The 23189-nt window shown below is 42.8% G+C and overlaps 1 protein-coding gene across 2 annotated transcripts in view; it reads left to right on the top strand.

Annotated features, from left to right (window-relative positions):
- Positions 1–23189, top strand: part of LOC306818586 (nck-associated protein 5-like) — a 146868-nt gene that overhangs the window by 29296 nt on the left and 94383 nt on the right. The window contains exon 3 of one of the 2 annotated variants that reach the window (XM_079336238.1): positions 2501–2603. In XM_079336238.1, the coding sequence (XP_079192364.1) occupies positions 2501–2603 (103 nt within the window). Of the gene's footprint in view, positions 1–2500; positions 2604–15408; positions 15601–23189 lie in introns of those variants that run through there. The other variant, XM_079336239.1, reaches the window with a different exon arrangement.

The following is a 23189-nucleotide window of genomic DNA, read 5'->3' as shown; positions in this document are numbered from 1 at the left end:
TTGTATTGTATTGTATTCTTTCAAAAGGAGTAAAAAGCCACAGAAAACATGTCTTTATATAGCTTGGACGACTACACACAGATCAATTGGAAGTGTGACTGTAGAAAGTACTGCAGCATCAGCACAGAAGCATCTAAACGGCAACATAAAGCAGAAAACAAAACTTCAATCCTGTGCAGTTACAGTGATTAATGTATGCGTCACTAGCAGGGTGAAATGTTAATCCACTGTATTTTACTTGGTTGACCTTTGACCTGTGATTCTGCACGGTTGACCTTTGGCTAGCCTCTTTGACCTTTAGGAAGATGGAGAGCCAGAGAGACCGAGGGAGAGAAACTTTCTGTCGCACATTAGCTTTGACACATCATTTACTACTGTGACTAAAGCCTCCAGAGTAGTAAAAAGTGAAGCTTGCGGACAGCATCAGAAATACAAAAACACACTTTAAATGCTGCGTCCCCTTAGCTTAGCTATTTGGCTAACTGTCTTTTAGCAAGCTAGTGGGGTAGAAGTGCTTTGTTTTCTCTCTTCTGCAACTTTAAAATGAAACATTAGTGTCATTGATGGAAATTGTTGCAGATTGGCAACCTTTAAAAAATGTTTTTTTTTTGTTTTGTTCGACCGTCAGAGGTTAGGGATTTCCCTCTGCCTTTATCTGAATGTCCCTGATATCTGCCTTTATAGTGTTTGCCTAATCCTTATCGCATCCGAATCATCCGCTACCTCATCCCTCGCACACTCTCTACACCCTGAGGAAAATGGTGTCAGTGTTCTTTTACATCTGCCCCGGGTAATCAGACACAGTGCTATAATCCATTTTAATCATTTACTCCCAATTTCCTATAACTGCCTCCTATCTCTGCATCCAGTGGGCTTTACTTCCTCGACTAATCTCCAGCGGAAAGGGACCAAAGTGAAATGTAACCTAAACATAGCTGAGAGTATTTGATCTGATGCGATACACTTGCATGTTTATCCAGAACATAAGCCACTCTGATGTTTTCTGTGTCATTAAAGACACTGAATTTCACATCCTGCTCACTGATTAAGCAAGGAAGCTGCAAGATAACCCAAGGGTATGCAGAAACAGGGCAGAAGGAGCCTGTGTCAGTATCGGTTCTGGATGAAAGTGTAGTGCCTGATCATGAATGCATGCTGATGTTTTGCCCCTTCATGTCGATAGGTTTGGACTTACCAGACTGGCAGAGTATGGCATGTGTCATGTTGATGTGTGGAGATGTTTGACACGTGCAGTCATGCCGTTGAAGGTTCAGACAGGGTGAAACTGATATAACCCGCAGCAGATGCATTAAAAAAAAACAAAAAAAAAAACAGGCTCTTTGGGGAAGTTTGGTTGCAGAAGTAGGTTTGTGTGGCGAGGATGCAGACAATTTGGCCTCTTTCTGAACTGAGCAAAAATGTGCAGAAGTAAGGTTCTGACATCAGTGGAGCTTCAGCTCACAGGAGGGAATAAAGCGCATCGCATCATATGACATGGCATCATGTCATCCTATCGTAGCGCTTTGGGACATTCGTTCGGAACTAACAATTATGTTAGTGTGGTCTTAGCTTGTGTTGTTGTTGAGTTTCGTCCTTTAGTTTATTTCATAAGTTCTTGCCTGTTTGTGTTTTATCGCCTGCCCCGCCAACTTTAGTCTGCCATGATCACATACTGGAAGATCACATACACACCTGTCAAACACTACATTTACCAACTCATTTTCTTCAGACTCTTAGACATAATACAACAAGGCAGAAGGGTCAGCACTTGAATTTAGTCCCTACATTTTTCAAATACAAGACTGGTGGCTCTGCAGTAGTGTGGTTAAAGCTGTACATGGATGCACATACGCTCTCTTTGTCTTTGTTACGGAAGACCCACCCAGGATGTATCCACACATACATGCATATGGCATCACAGGTCGCATAGGACCATCAGGGTCTCTCACCCTGAAGGCGTCCATCAGCTGACCTTTGACCCTGTCCACGCTAATGAGGAAGTTGGGAGCTTTCTCTGTGCACGACAACAGTGCGCGTAAAGAGCCCCGGCTCATTGTAAGGGAGTAGTATGCGTGAAGTAAAGTGTTTATCTTCTGCTGTGGCCTCAGCCAGGTCGGACTGGTTCCCAGCTCTGTTTGGAGAGGCCTAGAAAAACAAAAAGAGGCTGTAGCTGAAGGGGTTTTGGGCTAGGGTCGGAGGGCGGGAAGCCTGGCTGAGATGTGGCCTGGAGCTCTGTGATACCAGCGTCACGTCAGGCCTTCGGAGAAGTCCACATTTCCTCTCTTGTTCTGGCTCGAATTTCAGGGAAAGGAATAGAAACTGCAAGAAAGGTACAAAGTTGCAACATGAGAAGAAAAGCTGCTGCTGACTCTCAACTTGGACTTTGGTCTCTTGTAAAAGGTGAAAGCCCTTTGTAACAGCTGAAACGTGAACTACCGGATATCGCTATCCTTTGTTGACTTTCTCTCTCTCCTCTCCTCCCCCTTTTCCCTCCCTTCAGGGCTTCCCAGGTGTGTGGATCGCTGCCGGGCAGAGGAAGCATGAACAGACACCTGGATAGGAGAGAGCCATTAAAGAGATTGTCACTTGACAGCAGCGTGCCGGTAAGTCAACTCCCAACACGTTTATCTCTTCGATGGTCACTTCGTCCGTAAACATTGTGAAATGCTCTAATTGAGTTTAAATTGTCTGTTGCTTCACTGTGCACTTCTTCTTCAATGGGAAATGTTTAGGAATCTTTCGTCTCTTGTAACTTTAGCCTGATATCTCATCGTCACATTTTTGCCAATTTGCTCCATGTATGTGGTATTATTATGGCAGCAAAGTTACTTGTGTATCTATCTCGCTGCTTTTCATGTACTTTCAAAAAGGGAAACATTGGTTTATTTGTGTGCCTACTGAGGGCTGAAAAATACTTCAATTCCTGCACAATATTTCCTCCAGAAAATGTCTATATATTGAGTATTTAAAAGCAGAAAGATAACCTCTTGTGATTAAACTGTACATTGTTTTTGTAGTCCAGCAATTACAAAGAATATGCAAAGAAAAGAAATGTCACACATGCCCTGAGAGTAAAATTACAGCACATGCACATCCATGTGTCAAGCAGCAGGGAGGGGAAAAAAGCCTCCCATGACTGTTTGGGAGACTCACTCATTGTGGCCGCCGGTTGATTGACAGGCTTATCTGTTATTCCGCGTGGTTCTTGCGAATCACAGAAGTGGAAACTTGTTTTGGCTCAGGGTTAACTGAAGGTGAATCTGCCAGCAAGTGCCTCTTTGGAATGTCAAGTGCAGCCATCTAGCACGACGCTGTGTTGTGTCTGCGGAGGAGAAGCTTAATTCCCCCTCAGTGCATACAGTACAGTCACTGCACAGGAAAAAACAAATTAACAGTCTTTAAATAGCATTTTGATGCAGGAAATGCTTTAGTCATCAGGGGCACATTTGCTGCAGATGAAATAGTTAAATAGAGCAGTCGTACAGTGCGACTAATTTGAAGGGAGTTCATCTTCAAAGCTTATTCTTAACACGATAAAACTGATCAGAAACAAACAGTTAAAGCTGCATTTTGCTGTTTATGGTGCAATTTGATGATCCCAATGAGGCTTTAAAGGAGCCGAATGATGTCGACATACTTTATTGACTTGACCCGGCTGACTTTATGGCTTTCCGCTGACCTATCTGAATCCACTGCTGACAAAGGGAAACTAAAAGTGCTGCCTTGATGTAAGGATCTGTTTTTTTCCCATAAAGTATCTTTATATCCAGCAGTAGTGTTAGCGTTAGGCCCGATTTCCTTTTTGTACAATTTAATGCAAAAAAACCCCTCAACACCCATAAACAGTCCTTTTCCAAATATTCCCTTTCCATGCACAAGTCCATGGTCGTTTCTCCTAAAGAGACGTGTTACCATACCAACTAAAAGGAAGACTATCACTGGCTTTCTTGATGTTGAACCAAGACGCTTAATCATAAATATGCATCCAAAAATCCTCCGAACATCAATTATGTGTCTACTCATTTAAAAAATCATTGGTTTGTTGAGTAGACTTTAAGTCTGTCCATCATGTCTTTCTCAAACCTCGACATGAGAGTGAATCCAGAAGGAGGAGTGGAGAGACACACTTGGCATACTGTTTAATTTATCCACACTGGTATCAGCTTTGTGAATGTGTAACTTCCTGGAACAGTGGACGATGGCGTGCTTTGTGATGTGACTGTGTTTGTTGTTTATTATCTGACGCAGACTGTGTGATTCATAAAAGGCTTTCCGACAGCATCATATCACTATCATTATTAGTAACTGCTTGATAGAGGATTTACTGTGGCTTTTAATTGCTTTAATTGGATACACGGCGACCTGATTTACTGATAGAGTGAAAGTAGGTCATATTTGTGATATGGGCTTGTGATTCAACATGCTCATATTTGTCCACTGGACTATCCATGCATGCATATACCCCCTGTGCTTTCCTTTTTTCTCTCTTTCTTTCTGCGTCTTTCTCTCTGCTGTGCACTTATTTCTTTCGCTTGCTCCCCTTCTCTCTGCTCGTGCATCTTTACATAACTCCACACTTTTGTCTTATTTTCCCTTTCCATCCACACTTTTTCCTCCTTCAGTGATTTATGTCCACTTGCGGCGGCAGGGGCATAAGGGGGATGATTTTTTTTTTCTTAAATAGTGGGACATGAGGAAGCCCAAAGCATTTTGGAAAAGGTCCAGCGTAGATCTGGTGGCAGTGTGCAGATTTTTAGTCCGTGGCACGAGCAACCGTGAAAAGTACAAGCTGCTTCTCTATTGGTGCAGAAAATTTGTTTAAAAGTTGAAGAAAAAGTTAGTGATCCTGTTAGACTCCAGTTAAGTTTGCGTTTCTTGTTAACCAGGGAGGATATATAAACTTAAATTTCAGCCATTTAAGGACATGCAAATACTGTTTTTTAATGGTTATTCCCCATGTATCCTATAAACCCTCATTTCCACCATTCCATCAAGGCCACCGAGTTTGTCCCTAATCTAAACTTGGGTCTTCAGCCTTTCAGTGCTGATAGTGGGACATGATGTCTCAGGCCCTTGTGGCCCTGCTGACACTGGCACAGATAAACCGACTAAGCCCTGTAAACACTCCTTTTCCTGGGAGGATATGAGCCTCAGATACATTTATTTTTTCAGGCATCTGAGAAAACACAAGAGGCGGATTCTTTCTTTCCGTTAGACGAAAGGCATGAGCGCATGTCCAGGTTGGGGGTTTCCCTCAGTGCCACCTGCAAACCAGGCCCACCCGGTTGATAAGAACCGTACCAAGTCAAGATTTTGTCAGTCTAATCACAAGTGTAACCCCTTAGTTCCACCAGATCCGTGTCCGATCCTCTCCGTTCCAGCAGTGGAGCTTTATTCAGTGTATGTGTGTGCTTCCATTGGGTCCGATGCGCTACGTCTCAGCTCTGTCTCTGCTCCGGCAGTCCGGAGCCCTCCGAAGCAGATATGCAAGGCTTCTATTTTAGCCGGATGCTGTAGCACAACGCATCAATTTAGCACAGAAAAGAACAAACGGGATGCGAAGTCAGACTGATACAACATTATAACCCCCAGTTTATTTTCAGAATAAAAAACTGTTTTGACGGTGAAGAAAAACAAGTGTTTACATGTTAATGTGTTGATAAGGATTATATACAGTTTTCAAACACATCGTATATCTCGCGCTGTCGCGAGTGAACCTGTTTAATTACTGTGGGAATTCCATTGTTTCTGCACTCCAGCTGATCTGTACTGTTGTTTTTGATTATAAGATTCCAAAGAAAAAAGATTTACCCCTAATTTAGTTTCAACTCAGTTACAAAATGCATGTTGACTCAGGATGTTCACGACAGATATGTTGCTACAACACACTTTTCAAAACACAGCATATGACCTGGACTCATGACCCTCTAAGTGATGTAGTGTTTCAACATAATAGTGCTAATTTGATTTCGTCGCACGGTTGTCATCATTTTTACAGCAGATTACCCTCATCCAGGAAGCGGTCGACCTTGTTTTTGTTGCTTTCACACCTTTTTAGGCCTCTCACAGCTTGTTAGGATGATGAACTGAAGAGTAAACGTCCACTGGGGATGCCTCTGACAGATTTTCAGCTCACACTAGCACACAAACCTCCAAACTAAATACCATATGTCAGCCGAACTCTAGGTAAAATATTTATGTCTGCCCTTCTTCGGATGGATTGCATGGCATGGCTTCATACAGAACTCCCATCAATGGTCTATGTGTAATATGGTGAACATGGGGCTTGAATGTCAGTCAGGACCACTACTTTCCATATGCATAATGCATTGTGCTAGCATATGTTTCTCAATGTATGCAGGCTAGGTTTAAGGGAATAATCCTGGGTGTTCACTGAAAAGCTGCTCTGGTCTCCTGGCTTCAATCAGATACATAATTAGCTTCATATCTTCTTCAACATTCCCAAGTGTTTGATACATCCAAAGTGCTCCTCAATGAGGTGTAGTCTAAGTTACCCTTATCTGCTTTTTATTGCTGTCGTTCTACACAGTGAAACAGGAAAAAGGTTGGCTTGAACTGTGTAATCTGCGTCAGGTTATGTAGCACATGAATGGCCCAGACTAGCATCAGAAACAGCTCAAGTAACTGGGGCACCATTTGCATTACATAACAGCAGTGTTGCTGGGTTGATTCTATGCCTCTATTTATTTTTATCATTTGATGTTGCACGCGGATGAGATGCTCCTCGTCATGCAGGGACGTGCACGGTGAGCCCGATGGCCGTGGACGGTCTGTGAGCTGTTGCTAGCTGCTGCCAACCAGCTTTAACTAGGTCATGGCAGGCGCTCTGTCAGGGGTCTATGCTCTATAGTGGAAGCAGTTATAGAGGATTCAGTTTACATTTCGATTGATAACTACGGCTGAACAGGAGAGACAATCTTCCAATCTGTGTTGCAAAATGATTTGAATGTGTCTCTGAATAACTTTTCATACATTTGTTTTGGATGCATCTGCAAACTGCAGTGTGGGTTTCTAAGCTAGTGGAGTCATAACAAACTGTATCACCAGAGGTTGGGTGAAATTTGAACATATTTGATTCAGTCAGTCATGTTTTTGATTTAATCCTCCATTGTTAACTGTGTAATAATGGTTTATGCTGTGTTGGTGACCAGCCTTTGGTGCTCTGCCTGTTCTCACACCTTTCTGCACCTGGCTTTGATGTTGGATTGGGCGAAGTTGATGCAACAGATGGAGGCCTCTTTAAACAAGCTGAAAAGCACCTCTGATGTAATGCTTAATGACCTTAAATCAATTCTACATGTTTGCAAATTCAGGTTTGGGAATTGCTGGTTGAAATGGCATTTGGTGAGTATCATGTCAACCACTGGATTCTTCTTATTCTTAAATTTCCCAGCCTTCTTAGCTTTGACATGCCCCCCGCTCATTTCTCATTCCGTCCTATCTCATTTCCATCCGTCAATAGAGCGTCACGTGCCCCTTTCCGAAGACGTGATGTCCAATGCGTTTTCTCACACCGTGAAGTATCACTTATCAAACCCAAGGATGCCAAATTCAGTGACAGCGACTCCTTGTTTTCATCATCCACACCCTTTTCCTTGCCAACATTTATAATGTGTGCAGCGGTGCAATCATGCTCAGAGATAATTGATAACAAAAGGCCAAATTGAATACACTCTGCAGGGGAGGGTTAATAAGCAAGTGCTCCACATTACTGATTAAACGCTCGTTGTGTAGTCGTGAGTTGTATCTCACAAGCAGCATGTGGCAGTGCTTTCCTGTTTGTCTGTGTGTTTGGGTTTAGTTAAATCCCCCTGGCTTTTGTTGAGCCTCCTCCTTGTATAAAGTTGATTTGCTGCCATGCTGTTATAACAGGCTGCAACTTGTTTCACTGGACCAAGCAAAGCAATAAATTTGTACCAGGAACATGCTCCAAAACAGACAAATTAGTTTGGTTTAATGCTAAATTTAATTGCAAATGAATTAGATGGTGAGCCAGCATGGAGTCCGCTTGCTAAAACTGGATTTCCTCCTTCTTCTTCTCCTTCTCCTCCAGCAGATCATTACTGCTGCTTGTTACAATGCAGAATAGAGAAATAAAACCAAGCAGGGGAGCAGACCCTGAAGCAGGATTGGAAAGAAAGCTCATTCTAATCTGATTGGCTCCCACATCGTCAGAGAGACAAATGAAGAGGTTTGATATTATTACTGAGCAGCTCAAACTAATTGAGTATAATTATACATTAGAAATCTACTGACAATGCTGCATCAGTGCGGGCCCCGTTCTCACGCCATGTGCAGATCAGGACTCTGAAGTTAAAGCAACCAGTGCCTGCTTGGTGTGTCATCTTGATCCTTGAGGATCTGTGCAGTTATGAGGCTGTTACAGATTGGGGGGGGGGGGGGGGGGGGGGGGGGGGGGGGTTGGATGGGAGCCACTTAAAGAGAAGTACACTTCGTCTCTACGTTCCCCCGAAGCACTGCCACACTTCATCTTTCAAATAAAGTTCCTCAGCAGGGGTGTACCAGCCTCCAGCCAGGCCTCTGTCAGCTCCCTCGCTGTGCAGGTGACATACCATGCATACCTGGGATCACCGCGTGGGTAGCCACGGGGCCGCAGGGTGTGGGAACCCAGAAAACTCTGGGACACTTGCTGACTTTCCGGAGCTTTTACTCCTCTCATGGGAACAGTCTCCTCTCTTATGTACGGTACTTATAAGCTCCATGAGGAGTGATTACAATGTTCCATAGAAACTTAACAGCTTCCCCCATATCCAACCACACACTATGGATAAGACTAAGTGGCCTCCACTCGCTTGTTAAATTGGTTTAATAATTGTCGGGACTGTTTTGATAAGAGCCACTCGTCTGTTTTTCCAACCTCCAAGTAATGAGATTTGGCAGTCCCCAGTTAATACCTAGTCTGTTTTTTATAGGGATAATTATATCATATTTGATGGATCTCAGCATCAAGTCCTGGGGGGTTAAATGCTCCCTCTGCTCTCTCAAGAACAAACATTTGGAAAATAGTCAAAGCCAGAAAATGATCCATCCAATTGCAGGGAATTTGATTTGAGTTGTATTAGATTGAATTCAGGAGGAGTAAAGTGAGAGGATCCCACGTTTAGCTCTGGGTGATAATGAGCCAAGCATTCCAATTGACCTGCTTGTTGTCAGCTTAGCATGTGAACCATCTCCTCTGCCTGCCAATGAAATACTGATGTGCACTAATGTGTGCTGAAATCTCTGACCCATGCCACAAGTTGCATGTACATTTCATGCGGCAGTAATGATATGTGGGAGGGCATAAATTCAAGGTGGATTTTAAACGCTCTTCACGACTTCTCACTCAATCAAATACCAGTAATAATCAGGCTTGAAATAAAACGAGAAGCTTATCGTTCTTATCCAACTGATCCAAATGTTTTTACTTTGTTGTGAGGGACAGTGAGCTCTGTACCAGATCTTCTAATTGGACGTGCATTCTCCCTTGTCCAATGAGTCCATTGTGCCCGTCGAGGGGCCAATTCCAGTCCTTTCCTTCCAATCAACTAGTGAATATGAAAGTTTCTACCAGGGGCCTTGTGCAGTTCCAGTCACATGCGCTGTTCCCCAAACATCCTCGCGTTGCACCAAACTCCATTCACCCTGTGGTTTCCTGCAAAAAAAGAGCCCCGGTGCCAGGAACACAGAGGCTCTTTGAGAGGCCGAAGTCTGCGGGTACCAGAAAGGAAAAAGACAGTCCTCTCTTTATCTGCCAGCATTATCTCCACACAGCATCAAACACTCTACAACACATGCTCAAAGGGAAGTTAATCAAGATGACAAAGTCTGACAGTTAAAGAGTAAATTTGTTGTTTTGCTCAAATACAAGGAGAAATTGGGTAAATATACATTTCCAGAAGAATGAGGCTTTTAATGCCAGTTTTATACTTATCTAACAACATCAATACAGTTTGATTAGATTATACAATACTGAAAAAAATGTGCCAATAATAAACAACATATTAGATAGAACAGAACAACAATGATGTTAAGGATAATAAGTGCTGAGGATTCAAGTTTTCAACCAAATATTATGATCCTTTTATTTGCCAATTTGTAAGACATATGTGATAGAAAGAGAAAGGGTGTGTAAATGGTTGTGAAATCAAGCTTTTCATTAAACCAGCCATGAAAACGACTTTATAATCAAAAGCATTGGTTAAACAGCGCCACCGATTAAAGCAAAGTCCAAGCGTTTAAGAGAAATGTCTGGTAACATTCTGAATGTTAATGCCTTGCTTTTATAATGTGGTAATGAATTATTTTAACCGCACAACAAAAACAAGGAAATGACTGAAGCATGTGGCGCCATTCACCAATTTGCCATGGGATCTCTTGAAGGAGTTTGACTTTTACAATACCAACAAATGAATATCGTTTAGGTCATATTGGAATTAAATTCAGTCAGTCTGGATATGACTAAATTGAACTGGCTCTAGGTTGGCACTGTAAGTACTACTTTAGTGGCTTTCTGAGAGGTTTAAGCTAAGTTTATCACGAGCAAGTAATCCTACAAATGACATTAATGGTAGCACGTTACTTTTTTTATTTGCATCTCGTTTTCTTGGAGTAGCCATATTAAGGTGATGTTGAACAAATCAATGCACGATTTCTTTTTTTTTTGTCGTTAATTTGCAAAAGTAAGCTGACAAGGACATAAAGAAACACATTACTCCTTTCCCACTGAAATTAAAGTAATGTTTGGGTTGACTGAGCTGAAACAAAGGCCTGTCTCAACAAAAAAATGTTATATGATCCAAGCCCAGCAGAGCTTATTATTAGGTGTTAACCCCGTCCACCTGGCCTGGAATCTCTATCTCAAGGGATGTTTGCTTATCGTATGCAGATGAGGAACCATGTTTGGATCCAGCGTTGGCACTGCAGTTTTGGGTTTGAACAAGGCAGAACTGGCAGAGGGTGGCTAACAGGATTGGACGTGCAGATTAGGAACCCCAGTGTACAAGGAGGGGCTGCTTCTGTCTGCACCAGGGAAGCCCACCTCCTCACCTTGCAGCTGGGGTGTGACAGGATCCCTCTTTGAATCCTGGAAGACCATGTGTGGGTGTGAGAGGCAGAAGGTGGAAAAAGCTAAGGCCTCATCCTGTGTTTTCTTCAGCACAGAAGCCGGCCTGTGATCACATCCTCCTCATCAGGCCCAAAGCCAAATCCTCTGCTGGGATCTGAGACGGCTCTTTCATGCCACACCAGAGCTGACAACATGAGGGGGAGCAGGCTTGTTGTTTGGTTCACTGATAAGAATGTTTGTCTTTGAGGGTTTTATGAAGCAGGGGCACACATAGAGATTGCTTTGCTTTGTGTTTTTGGCTAAAACAATGATTGCTTTCATTACTTTCTCAGTTTATTTTAGACATGTCTTCTTGTAACTACAATTACTCAATGGACATCACAGAGCAGAAACATGTCAGACAATGGTCTCAAAACTCTAAGATCATGGGAAAATAGTATATATATGATGTTAATGTCATTATGATCTAGTTGTAATTATCTATTTCAGTTTTTAACGTCCTTTGGGCGACGTTGTCTTGACTGGAGTTTGTTTTTGACACAATAAGCTGTCTCCGCACTTGTATTCACACAAACCGAACTGAGTAACCAATACTGAACATGGCCGCTTACATTGTACATAATCCATACATATGCTTCATATTAGACACAACAGTAACCATGATGTCATTGCCCATCATACAGCTTCGAGAGATTTTGTTTATTGGCATCTAAACATGTAAGTTGGCGTCTTTGTTCTCTTTGTGACTTCCATAATCTTAAAGTGTGATCTCAGCTTTATCCTCCGTGTGGATTTTGTGGGTTGGTGTTCTGGGAAGTTCCACTATGATCCCAGGATCCCTTGTTGGCCAATCTTTGTTGTATTTACATGTTTCCACATAAACTTCCACCACTGTGTAAATACATACAGAAACCACTTGAAAACTAACATTTGATATATGATGCCCTGTAAGTGCTCAAGGCCTTGCTTGTTTGTTTTGCTGTAGGTTTGATTGATGACAACAAAATGTGTGTTTGTGCGTTTGTGATTTATGCTTAAAGTGGTTTTAAATGTAGGGTTTTTTCCACACATGTTCTGGCCAGAGGACTGTGAGCCTCATTATGGGGCAAAATAGATTGTGTCACCCATACTGGTCCTGCTGGTATGGTAAGTTTCAATCAGGTGTTCACATTGAGGAGCGGTGCTTCCTCGCACCTGGTGACCTCTTTGTTTTCAAAGGGTTGGAGGTTAAATCTAAAAAGGTCGGGGGTTGGAACGTGGTTTAATTTTCACTCAGCACATTCTTGAATCAGTCGATGCAGACTTTGGCATTTCAGCTCCCTTTAATTTGCAAATAACTTAATAAGTGATCCAATCATTCAGTAATTTCTACCTCCAGATGCAGCTGTCCAAACCACAATTGTTACCTTTAATTTGTTATATTATATTGATGTTGTTTTTACATTTATCTAATTAAAGCTTGGACAAATGGAGGAATCCATTTGCATTGGCTGTATTACCAAATCAGACCATTATTTTGACCTAGATTACATTTTCTGATTGTCTCCAGAGCAAAATCATTATATGGGCATTAGTGTCCCAAACACTGACGAATGAAGCCTTTTTCAATGATTTTTTAAAAACTCTGTCTTTATTACGAAGGCATGTTTGCTCATTTTAGTGACAGATTTTTCATTATAGTTCCTGAATAGGCTGGTTAATTGTTTTTCTTTAATGGTTTAATTCCCAAACTGGTGACTGGTGGCTTTAGTGTTAATCCAACAATTCATCTTAAAACTGTAAGTGAAGAAACAATTGTCTTGCACAGTAGATACCAATGTCATTTTCCACTTCATAAAGTTCTCATGACCAGGCGGGACCTGCTTTGATGGAAAACCATTACTCACCTGCTGGAATGCTTTCAGGGCAGGGCGCTGATTTTTACACCTGCATCACCTCAGCCCGCTTCACATAACCTGACCGGTGTGAAGGTACTGTGTGTCTGATGTCATAAATTCCTCAGCGAGGCTCGCCCAGGCGCCTGCTGACTGATGAGTTTGTAATCTCCATCTGAGCAGGAGCACCACCTGCCACTCAAGTCCCATCAATCACAGTGATAGCCACAGGCCATAGGCTCAATTTTCTGCAGGGCTAAACACTTGTTACAGTATGTAGGTCAGTGGGAGCAAAACAATCATATTCAAGGCATGCTGCTATGCATTATGCCAATGTGGATGTGATATATGGGGGTTTGTACAGTGGGATGTTATAGGTTGGAAGAGTTGAAGCTGCAGTCTTTGGTCTGAAAGGAAGTTTTTTTTAAAGTATTTTATCAAGCGTTCAGTTTTTTAATCTATTTGAGTAATTTTTAAGAAATTGAGTCAAGTATTCCATCATTCCACATTTGAAGATGGGAAAGAATATCTTCAACAGAACTTATTTTTCGTTTGAATCTTCCCATTGGTTTGTTCAGTTCTGGTTTTGGTGCGAGATTTACAGTAAACCTAAAAACCATACTAGAAAATAGTTTTTTCTGGGTCTAATGTCAACTATGTTATTACGTCTCAGAGAAACCTACTTGAACTCCCAGTAAAACAGGTATTAGAGCAAAGTCTTGATGCCTTGTTGAACCTCAGAAATGTAAGAAATGGATTTTGGTGGATAGTTAAGGAAGACTTTGTCAGCAGTCCCTGAAAGTTCGATGTGTATTCTTTGATAGTGTTATGTTTGTGTTTTATTTCTGCTGCACACAATCGTTGTTACATCACGTGCATAAGAAGAAAAGCTTGAGTATTTGTATTTGTTTAACTTAATGGGAATCACCTTGTCATTAAACTTTGAAGAAATAAAGTCTTATAATCCTACAAATAATGTAGGTCAAATAACAGATGATTGCACATCTATGCTTGGATAACCAGTAACAATAGAGCCCTGGCATGACTATACTGGAATCTGTGTTAAAGTGATGTCCTGCCTCTACCTATTGAGCACTTACGCAAACCAAACCTCCAACACAAAGGCAGGTGTGATGAAGCTTTTAATCCACCAAATCAATTTAAGCGTCATTTTAGGTAACTATGAGTAATTGTAAAATACAGCTCTGTTTCTTGGCACAGAACATTTGGGAACTATCCATTCAGCAGTAGCTTTGGCTGAATCAGAGATGAACTGGATTAGTTCTCAAATGGTTGAAGGATGCGAGTCCTAGTTTTTAAAGGTCAGTTGCGTTGCTTCTCTGACGTGATCGTCTTCAGCAAGTGGTGATGGAAATGCTTTTCTCAGCATTTTCTCACCTTTGGATTTGTTCGTGTTGTGCTTTGAAATAGTTCAAATCCATTGGTGACCTTGAAATCAGCATTTTCCAACATCAAAACTACAAGGCCAGTTTAGCAGCCGTTCCACAGCGTCTGTCTTGTTGCATGATCCTAATCAATTGGAGAAGGTTTATCTGAATAGTTGCAAAGTATATCCCTCTCAAAAAAAATATCCTTATCTATTCAGTTAAACTCATACTTGTTCTTTTGTGTAAAGAGAAATCTAAGAAAATATTCCATCCTTTCATTCCTTGACTGTTTAGTCAGAGATGAGCAGTTTTTTCAACTTTGGAGCTCAAGGGTTGGAAGAAGCTCCAAAAGTAACACAAATTCATGTGTGTTCATTCCAAGTTGCTAGACGAGACCACAAGAGTTTAACCCAAACAAGAACCTCCTTTCCGCCGCCGTCAAATAGTGTGCCGTCCAACACAAAGCAGCTGGATCAAGACCCTCGCTTTTCCTGCCAGAGATCATCAGACCTCCGACATATTTGATCTGAAACTGAAGCTTTGCGCTCACTGCGAGACATGAGGACAATGCTCCTGAGTCAAATGTCAAGGAATCCTTTCACTGGCTGCCAGTCAGCCGCATGAACACACACGTTATCCTTCTATTCAATGTCAAGTTCGTCTATGCATTGCTTTAGATCTCCAGAGTTGCTGCACTAGTCATGGGCCATGAGCCACCAAGTGTGAGTTTTGAACCAAAGCATGAACCGCGGAAAGACGTACAAGCAGCCGACTTGGGAGCTGAATTCAGATCCTTTACATGGTCTTTACATGCATGCATAAATACAACCTTTTTTACATATAAACACGTAAAAACACACCCTCACGCTTTCCCAGGCAGCAAACCACACTCGGTCGTGCCCAGGTGATTTAATCCAACCTGACTTGGCTGGTTAAATATTGACAAGAGCTGATGTGGCCTTGCTGAGGAGAGAAGTATTCAGACGAAGCACTTGGCTGCCTGCTGCATCATCACTCCAACACACACACACACACACACACACACCGCCGAAAGCAAACACACACACTCAGTGTCAGGCAGCAGCTGAGACTCCAGCAAAGCAGCCGGGGCAGAAGTGGGGAACGAAGCGGAAGAAGAGGAGGGCGAGCAGTCAAACGAGCGGGACGCAGGATGAGCCAGTTCGAGGAGCACGGAGTCGTGTCGGTGTGCGGGAGGATCCGGAACGTTCCCCTCCTGGAGCTGCTGGCGGTGAGTCCTGGTCCAAACCATATCTCCCTCCCCTTCATCCCCTCCAGCTTGTCCGTACGCCGGGGAAGGTATCTGGGGCAGGAGGCAGGCTGTCTGGAGCTGGAAGTAGGTCTTTGACTGGGTGATAATCAGGCGAACATCCTGCCCTCCGGTCTGCCCAAATTCACAACCACCTACATCGTTAATGCCAGACAGGAGACAGGAATTGCCTGGGGTCAGAGGTGCGGGACAAAGGGGGGATGGGGATTGATGCTGGAAAAGTCAAAATGCAGGTTTTTTGCATGTGAAATTTAAACTTCTTGTGTTTCATGTGAAACTTGCTCAGCATTTTTGTCATTTTCATGGATTTGATTAAGAATCGATCAATCAAAACCTAGAAGATTTTTTTTTTGGAAAAGTTCAATTTTTGATAAGTTGCTTTACTTTTTGGAACATCTAATTTGAATGTCATCGCTCCCCAGTGTATGGGAACGTGGGATTTCTTTACTATGTGTGCGGTACGTCCCGATCTTATCATGTTCCATATGTAGGTCACTCGCTGACAAGCTGCTACAGCCACTAATAACATGCAAGGATGGGGTTTGTTTGGCATCAAGGATACATCTCCAGAAGGTCTGAATCATGGGGACCTGCCCGCCATCTGCAAAAGTGCTGGGGATTGATTATGACATTTAATGGTTTATTACCGACTTGTGCAGTGTGTGTGTCTAAAAATATGACCTTAGCTTAAGAGTGCTTCTTGGGTTCTTCATTTATTGCAGCGTTGGAGTCATTTTTTTGGGAATAAGATAACAGAGCCTCAGTGATTTGTCTTATTGGATTGGCTTGAAAAAGGGATTTGTATCCTCCTGGAAACAGCAAGAGATAAAGAAAAGGATTATTTTCAGGGGATTATCTTTTCTGTAACGCTCCAAATGTCTCTGTGTCGTCCTTCTTCCCCTTCACTTCTTCCTTGAGTTATTGAGCCAGAGGTGTTTTGTGGAAATCCAGGGGTTCTTAGCCTCTGCCACCGCATGGACGCAATTATGCAGACAAATGTCTCGGCGAGCTCTGAGGCTCCATATATCCTTTATCTAATTACATTAACAGGAGCTGGATAGTGACTAATGGCTCGTGGAGGAGGAGGAGAAGGGGGGCTGGGGGGGGGGGGGGGGCTGACGTACCATGAGGAGTCTTGAGAGGCCCGGGATGCATGATTGCATTTTTCCATCTTATTTCACTCCTGCACGCTCCCTCCGCTCCATTTAGAAACCCCGCTCACACACTGACCCACTGAGCCTTTTTCCAGCCTGAAACGCGTCGAAGTCGTCTTTCTCAGCTATAAACGCATCCTGGTGGGAGTAATGGCATTCAGGATGATGTTCAGCTCTGTCCATAATATTACTCTATCTACTCTATTGCAGGTCCATAGTTCAAATAAAACCTTGTCAGGGGCCACAAGAGAATCTTTTATGTTAACTTTCCTTGACTGGGAATTAAATGAAAATAATTTCTTATAAGCAAGTATAACACACGCATCCGCATTATTTTCTCTTCTGGTTTGCAGGGATCTCAGGCCTTTGCTATCAAGTGAAACAGACTCTGTACTTATGTTTTAACGATCCTTGATCGGACATAGAGTCTTTGTCAATACTTGATGTGAAATCTGTTTTGTTGGTGCATTTCCCACCACACGTCTCGACACTGGCGCAGACAAAGGAGTGTCCGGGTCAGGTGCAACACGCAATGTGTCACATATGATCGCTGTGCAAATGCATCTGCTGCGACAGCAACACCTGGCAGCAATGACGCTAATTGACAATGATTCATAGTTGTCTGAACTGTCACTTGATTGCTCACTGTAGAGTGAGGAGGTTTGAAAGGGAATAATTACCCTGTGACTGGAAGCATTGTGATCAGTTTGTTTGCGTGAAAAGAGAAAGGATGAGCAGCTGCAAAACGTTAAAATGAATCAAGTTGGTGGCACGACAGCGGGATGATGATCCAGCAAAGTGTGAGAATAAGGTAATAGATCTTTAGAAAGTGATATATTTGTTATTTCATTGATTGACATCTGTCCATGCAGGTTTGGCTTCATTTCCTGTTTGTAACAGAAAGAAAAACACATTCTTAGCTCCTTTAGTCAGCAGAAATAGAAACTACAGTTTGACTTCTAATGAGCCTCATTCTCTTAATGATCAGTTTAAGTTTAATAAATGCACACATTAGCATCTAATACAGTTTCTACAGTCTTTTAAATGTCTTCTCTTTCAGTGGTCAGTGAATAGAGCAGGTGTCAGACGTTTCCTGTTTGTCCCTCAGAGGTTTACAGCGGGCTTACAGCAGCTCAGCAGTCTGCTGGCTCACTTTACTTTATGCTAATATCCCCCAGCTGCAACCTGCACCACCCTCTGCTCTCTCTTTCTCTCTCTCTCTCTCTCTCTCTCTCTCTCACACACACACACACACACACACACACACACACACACACACACACACACACACACACACACAAGCCCCCGGGACAGTCATGGGAGGGCGGTGAAAAGGAAGCCGAGATGATTAATTAACTCTGCCCTCATTTTGATAGCGCCTTATTGGCTTTCAACCGCTAAAATTCATATTCAGAGTTTTGCATGGATTACCATCCCACCACCAGCACCACCCAAAACACACACAAAACAAACACTTTGGAAAATATCCAGGTCATGTTGTTACTCATGGTACTCAAAGTTCGATGGTGTGACAGTGACGTGTAAGTTTGTTTACACTTTGAACGCGAACTTTACAGGAAACCGGCCGTAAATATGGCCGACAGACACAAATGACGCAAGAAGAATTATACTTGTTGAGGTTTTTATTTGGATTTATTGTTGCGCAGGTAGATGTTCTGTCTCCCACGTATTGCTCAATGTTTGTCATTTTCCAACTCAATATAAATCAAATGCACGCACGTTTTTATGACAGCTTGATAACGTGAGCCTCCCTGAGATACTGTTGCCCAATTCTTGTGAAGAGTTTGGGTGGCGTCAGAAACCTGCCTCATCCTGCTTCCAGGAGTCGATGGGAGGAATGTGCTTTAAGAACAGAAGCATCGATATGACAAATCCAACTCATGCCTTCATGAGTTTATATCAAAAAGGAATTTGTGCCTTTTAAACAAAAAAGTACATTGTTTTCAATTGTGCTCTATACTCACATTTTGCAAAACAAAAATCCTCCAAGTTACATTTTTCTTGCAAATCCTTTAAATCACACAATATGTGTGATTTAAAGGTGAAAGTGAACTCACCAGGACGTAGAATGGTATTTTTTTTTACATATTGTGATACTATCTATTTTATTGACTCATTGCGGGAAATATTGAAATCCTTAACTGATTTGAAAAATGCATATTTTTTTCTCCAAAAAATTAACTTTTCTAAACGTAGTAACATGTAGAAAAGATTTCTCGACACTCCTGAAGTGTTCAGTGTTTTATTATGTTTAACATATACTTTTTATGAGCTGAATGGAAAAGGCATTTGGTGGTTTTAACAATCATAAAAGGCTTTCCACTGCAAAAACACAATCAATGTAGTGGTGTAATCAACATGCATGCAATTTAAACACGACTCGGAAGCCTTTTCTTTGAGCTGCAAGAAAAATGAAGTCTCTCAGAATCATAGATTTTTATTTAAGACTGATTTAAACACGATCATGCAAGAACAGTGGCCACATAAGGTCAGTCCACGAAGGGTTAATGCTAAGAAAATGAAATACATCTTTACCAGTGTATTTGTTAGATGTGCATGTGGGTGGTTATATAAAGCACACGTGTTAATGAGGACTCTGGTTCTCTATCTAAGAGCAGCCTATTCATGTGGAAGCGAACACAGAAGCCAAACAGTCCTGGTGTGAGTGTGTGCCTCCATGTGGTCAGCTCACAGGGGTGCCGTCATATCTGTGCGTGTGTGTCTCTTTTTATTGTGTTAAAGCGCTCTGAACACCAGGTGCTCCAGCTGGACGCTTCCCTGCAGTGTCCCGGCCCTGACCGTGCGTCCTCTGGTCCCCTGAGCCGTTTCTCATTGAAGCCTGACTTCAGACAGCTCAGCAGAGACACAACGCAGCTACTGTAAATTGTCTGGGGAGAGAGCTGCTTGTCTTTCATGATTTTTTGTTTTTTTGTTTTAAATTCATCTGTTTGCCTTCCCCTCCTGCCTTTTCTTGCTCTCTTTCCTTTTCATATTGTGCTTCTCCCTGCTGAACAAAAGATCACCTGCCTGTCTGTGTGATGCGTCTCAGGGTGGCAGCCCTGAGGGGAAGCCTGCAGCCTCATGTGGAAGTTTGTCACCACTGTGTCATGATAGGCTCCTATTATCTCCCTCTGTGCTCCGAGGGCCATTTTACCAACTTGATGCCCTTTGCATTACTGTTTAAATGTATTTCTTTTTGATGAAACTAAGGGCTTTATTAACTGTGCTTTGGTGCTGTTTGATTGGTTTAAATCAGCCATCATGGGAACATTTGGGGTGAAGTTTGACAATTTTCATGAAAATCTTTCTCAGGTTTGAAATCCCAGATTTACACACACCAGTTGAGAGAGTGACTATCTGGATGAGCTGCTCTTGCTGGTCAGCTGCATTTCATAAGAACAGCATGCTTTGTAATTGGAGCTTCAGACTGGGCAGACACTGGTGCCAAATTATGTTCAGCTCATGGAGCTATCAGCGGCTTCAGTCCAGTCTAAGTGAATTCCCGTCTCAGTGGGTCTTGCTGGTTGGCATGTTTCTCACTTCAAGAACATTTTCATAATACAGAGTGACATGGTTTAAGGAAAAAGGCCTGTGGTTATTTTCACAGCACTAATGTTATCATCTCTATAGCCTGCTCTGGAACTCGCTATATGCAAAACATATCAACAGCAAACATCTGAGGGGTCTGTTTAGCCTCTAACTGCAGCAATGTGTTGCATGATAATAAGGTGTTGTCTGCAGGGAGCCTGGCTTCACCTGACGTGGCTAATGCGCCCTGCGCCTGACGCTCGCCTCGTCTCCGCTCTGCGAAAGGTCCAAAAAGAAGGAGTTGAGTAGAGTCCAGCTCAACACATCCGCCTGCCGGGTGTACTTACACTACCGCCTCACAGTCGGGAGGCAGTGACCTTCACGCCACTCGCAGTATTCCAGGAGTCGGCTGCTGTCAGGGCTGATAGGTGGGCCGTGTTGATCTTCTCCCTGCCTGCGAGTTCAGTTCCCCTCCTCACGTGGCCTCGTTTTTAGAGCAATTTCCACCTGGTGTTCAATTGTGTTATCTCGGGGCTTTACTGTCGCCACATTATCTCAAATGCCAAGTATCAATAAGCGGAGCAGAGCAGAGCCGTTACTATGATTAGAAAGAAATTCATGCAAGGGCTCTTTGATGGAGCATCATTATAAAGAGTCAGTGGGTGGAAGATCGGCCATTTCTGCAGATCCAATTATACGCTGCAGAGAGTACTTTGGTTTCAGCCGGACAACTGGATGGGATTCTTTCTTTTACCAAAGACGATTACCTTTATTTTTTTGAGGCAAGAGTTGATGTATCAAAGCAAAAAAAGAGTTGGGCCGGATTTCAAAGACAATGTGCGAAGATGTAAGAAGAATATGTATGATAGTATCTCCGAATTCATTCATGACCTTTAAACGAAGTAAGAGTCAGAACTCCAAATAAGTTTATTGTCTTAATGCCCACGTTTGTTGTGCACTTCCTGCCTTTAATACAGCTCATTGATTGTTGAGATGAAGTCATTTGAATGCCAGGCTCTCTGTCATTACAAAGGCAGACTATGCCTTTTAAGATCCATAAGAAGAATCAATATCATCTGCATGTAGTAACATTTGTCCGTGGGAGTCATCCGGCTTGCTGGAGCCACTCACATTATCGAGCCTCCGTCACTTTCTAAAGACATAATATGATCTGCACGCCTTTCATGAGTCCATAACTCAACTTTATGGTGATGTGCTCGTGGCGCTCAATGATTTTCCAGGATCCTCTCCGTCTCTCTTTTCTGCAGCCAGACATCCGAGCAGTGATTGAGGTTTTATGAGGCGTTGGGAGCCTCAGGTGAGTCGGGGTTGAATGACGAATGCTCTGCACAAGGAGTGTTGGACCCTCGGGCCTGATTGTGTGCTGTGTCAGTGGTCAACGACTGCCTTTGTGTGTGGTCACGGTGGTCAGGAGGGGCTATTGTTGGGACCCGTGGCGGCCGGAGGGCTATCGAGCCATCCATCTGGCACAGCAGCTGGAGAATAGAGGAGATTTACGCGCAAGAAATTATGCACAGCAAGGAAAATTCCCAAGATTCTTGTATTACATTAATTTCTCTGGAATGAGCTTCATTTTACAGGAAATTAGCTTAATATGCTACAAATAATTTCCCTTTGTTGAATATTTCAGCACAACACTCCTTCAAGCCAATCAGCTTTGTTTTGGAGGCATTTCCTGGTTGAATTTTCCAACTTACCCACCCTTCTTCTGTCTCAAATGAGGAGACAGAAGTCAAACCAGCTGAATTAGTGCATTATTAAGCCTTTCTCCCCCTGACCCACTTCCCCTGCACAGCTTGCATGGCTCGACTCCAGCATGGGGTCTGTGCACCCCGGCAACGCGGTGAAGCATTTGAATGATCCCAGGATATGTTTCACTGTAAATGGCCCTCTTATGTTCTAGAGAGAGGATGTTGAAATGAACCATAGGTGAAAGCTGTTCATTTTCCCATCAGGCTTCTATTCATGCGGACGTCATCAGCTCCTTTCAGTGAACCAACAGTCCGATCAGGTATCAACTTCCAAAAGGCAACAGGACAATACAGAACACAGCAATTTGTCCCCTCATCAAACCGCGATGAAAGATTCACGCTCCTCTATTAGAAATTAGTACAAATGAGTTGTCTGTGTTACTAAGCTAGCCCGGTTTTTATCATCTGTGAATCCGTAAATGATTTGCCCATTTTTTCAACTCCCATGTTGGCCTCTATGAATGCTACCGTCAGGTGGTCAGCCCGACTTCTGACCTACAAGGGGAACAAAGCAGAACGCTCTAGCATGTGCTCCATAAAGCCATGGTTTTATAAAAGGACATGTATAGTACCATGGCTCCTGCTTTCAGGGGTAGGGGACCTCTGATGGGTGAACCATTGTAACCCTCCTCACTTCAATCAGCCTATTGGAGGACGCCGGCTGAGAAATGGTTTTCCAGAGGGTTCAGAGAATGCCAGAGCTTTCGCTAAAAGGGGGGCTGCCCCAGATAAAGAGGGTTAGCTGGGTAAACAAATAATAACGATAGAACAGTGTTGTTATTGTAAGAGCAAATAGCCGGCCTAAGAAGAGGAAATTCAGGTCCTTGCACTGAGACATTTTCCCACAGTAGAAACTCCCCTCATCATTAAATATCTAAAAGAGTTTAAGTGCTGCGACGTCTCAGGATATGAAATCCACTAAGCAACATATTAATACAAACAAACAATATTAGAATTCTGGTTCCTGTCTCGGAAAGTCAGTCATAATAACCAGGGAAATTTAATTTATCTAGCAGATAAACTTTTGACACTCTGAAAAATTCTTCACACAGAGAAATCCCACGTGTTTCAGTCC

Source organism: Symphodus melops (genome assembly GCF_947650265.1).
Source record: "Symphodus melops genome assembly, chromosome: 23".
Lineage (NCBI taxonomy): Eukaryota > Metazoa > Chordata > Actinopteri > Labriformes > Labridae > Symphodus > Symphodus melops.
The sequence above is the reverse complement of the archived record's forward strand: the minus strand, read 5'-3'. Positions and strand labels throughout refer to the sequence as shown.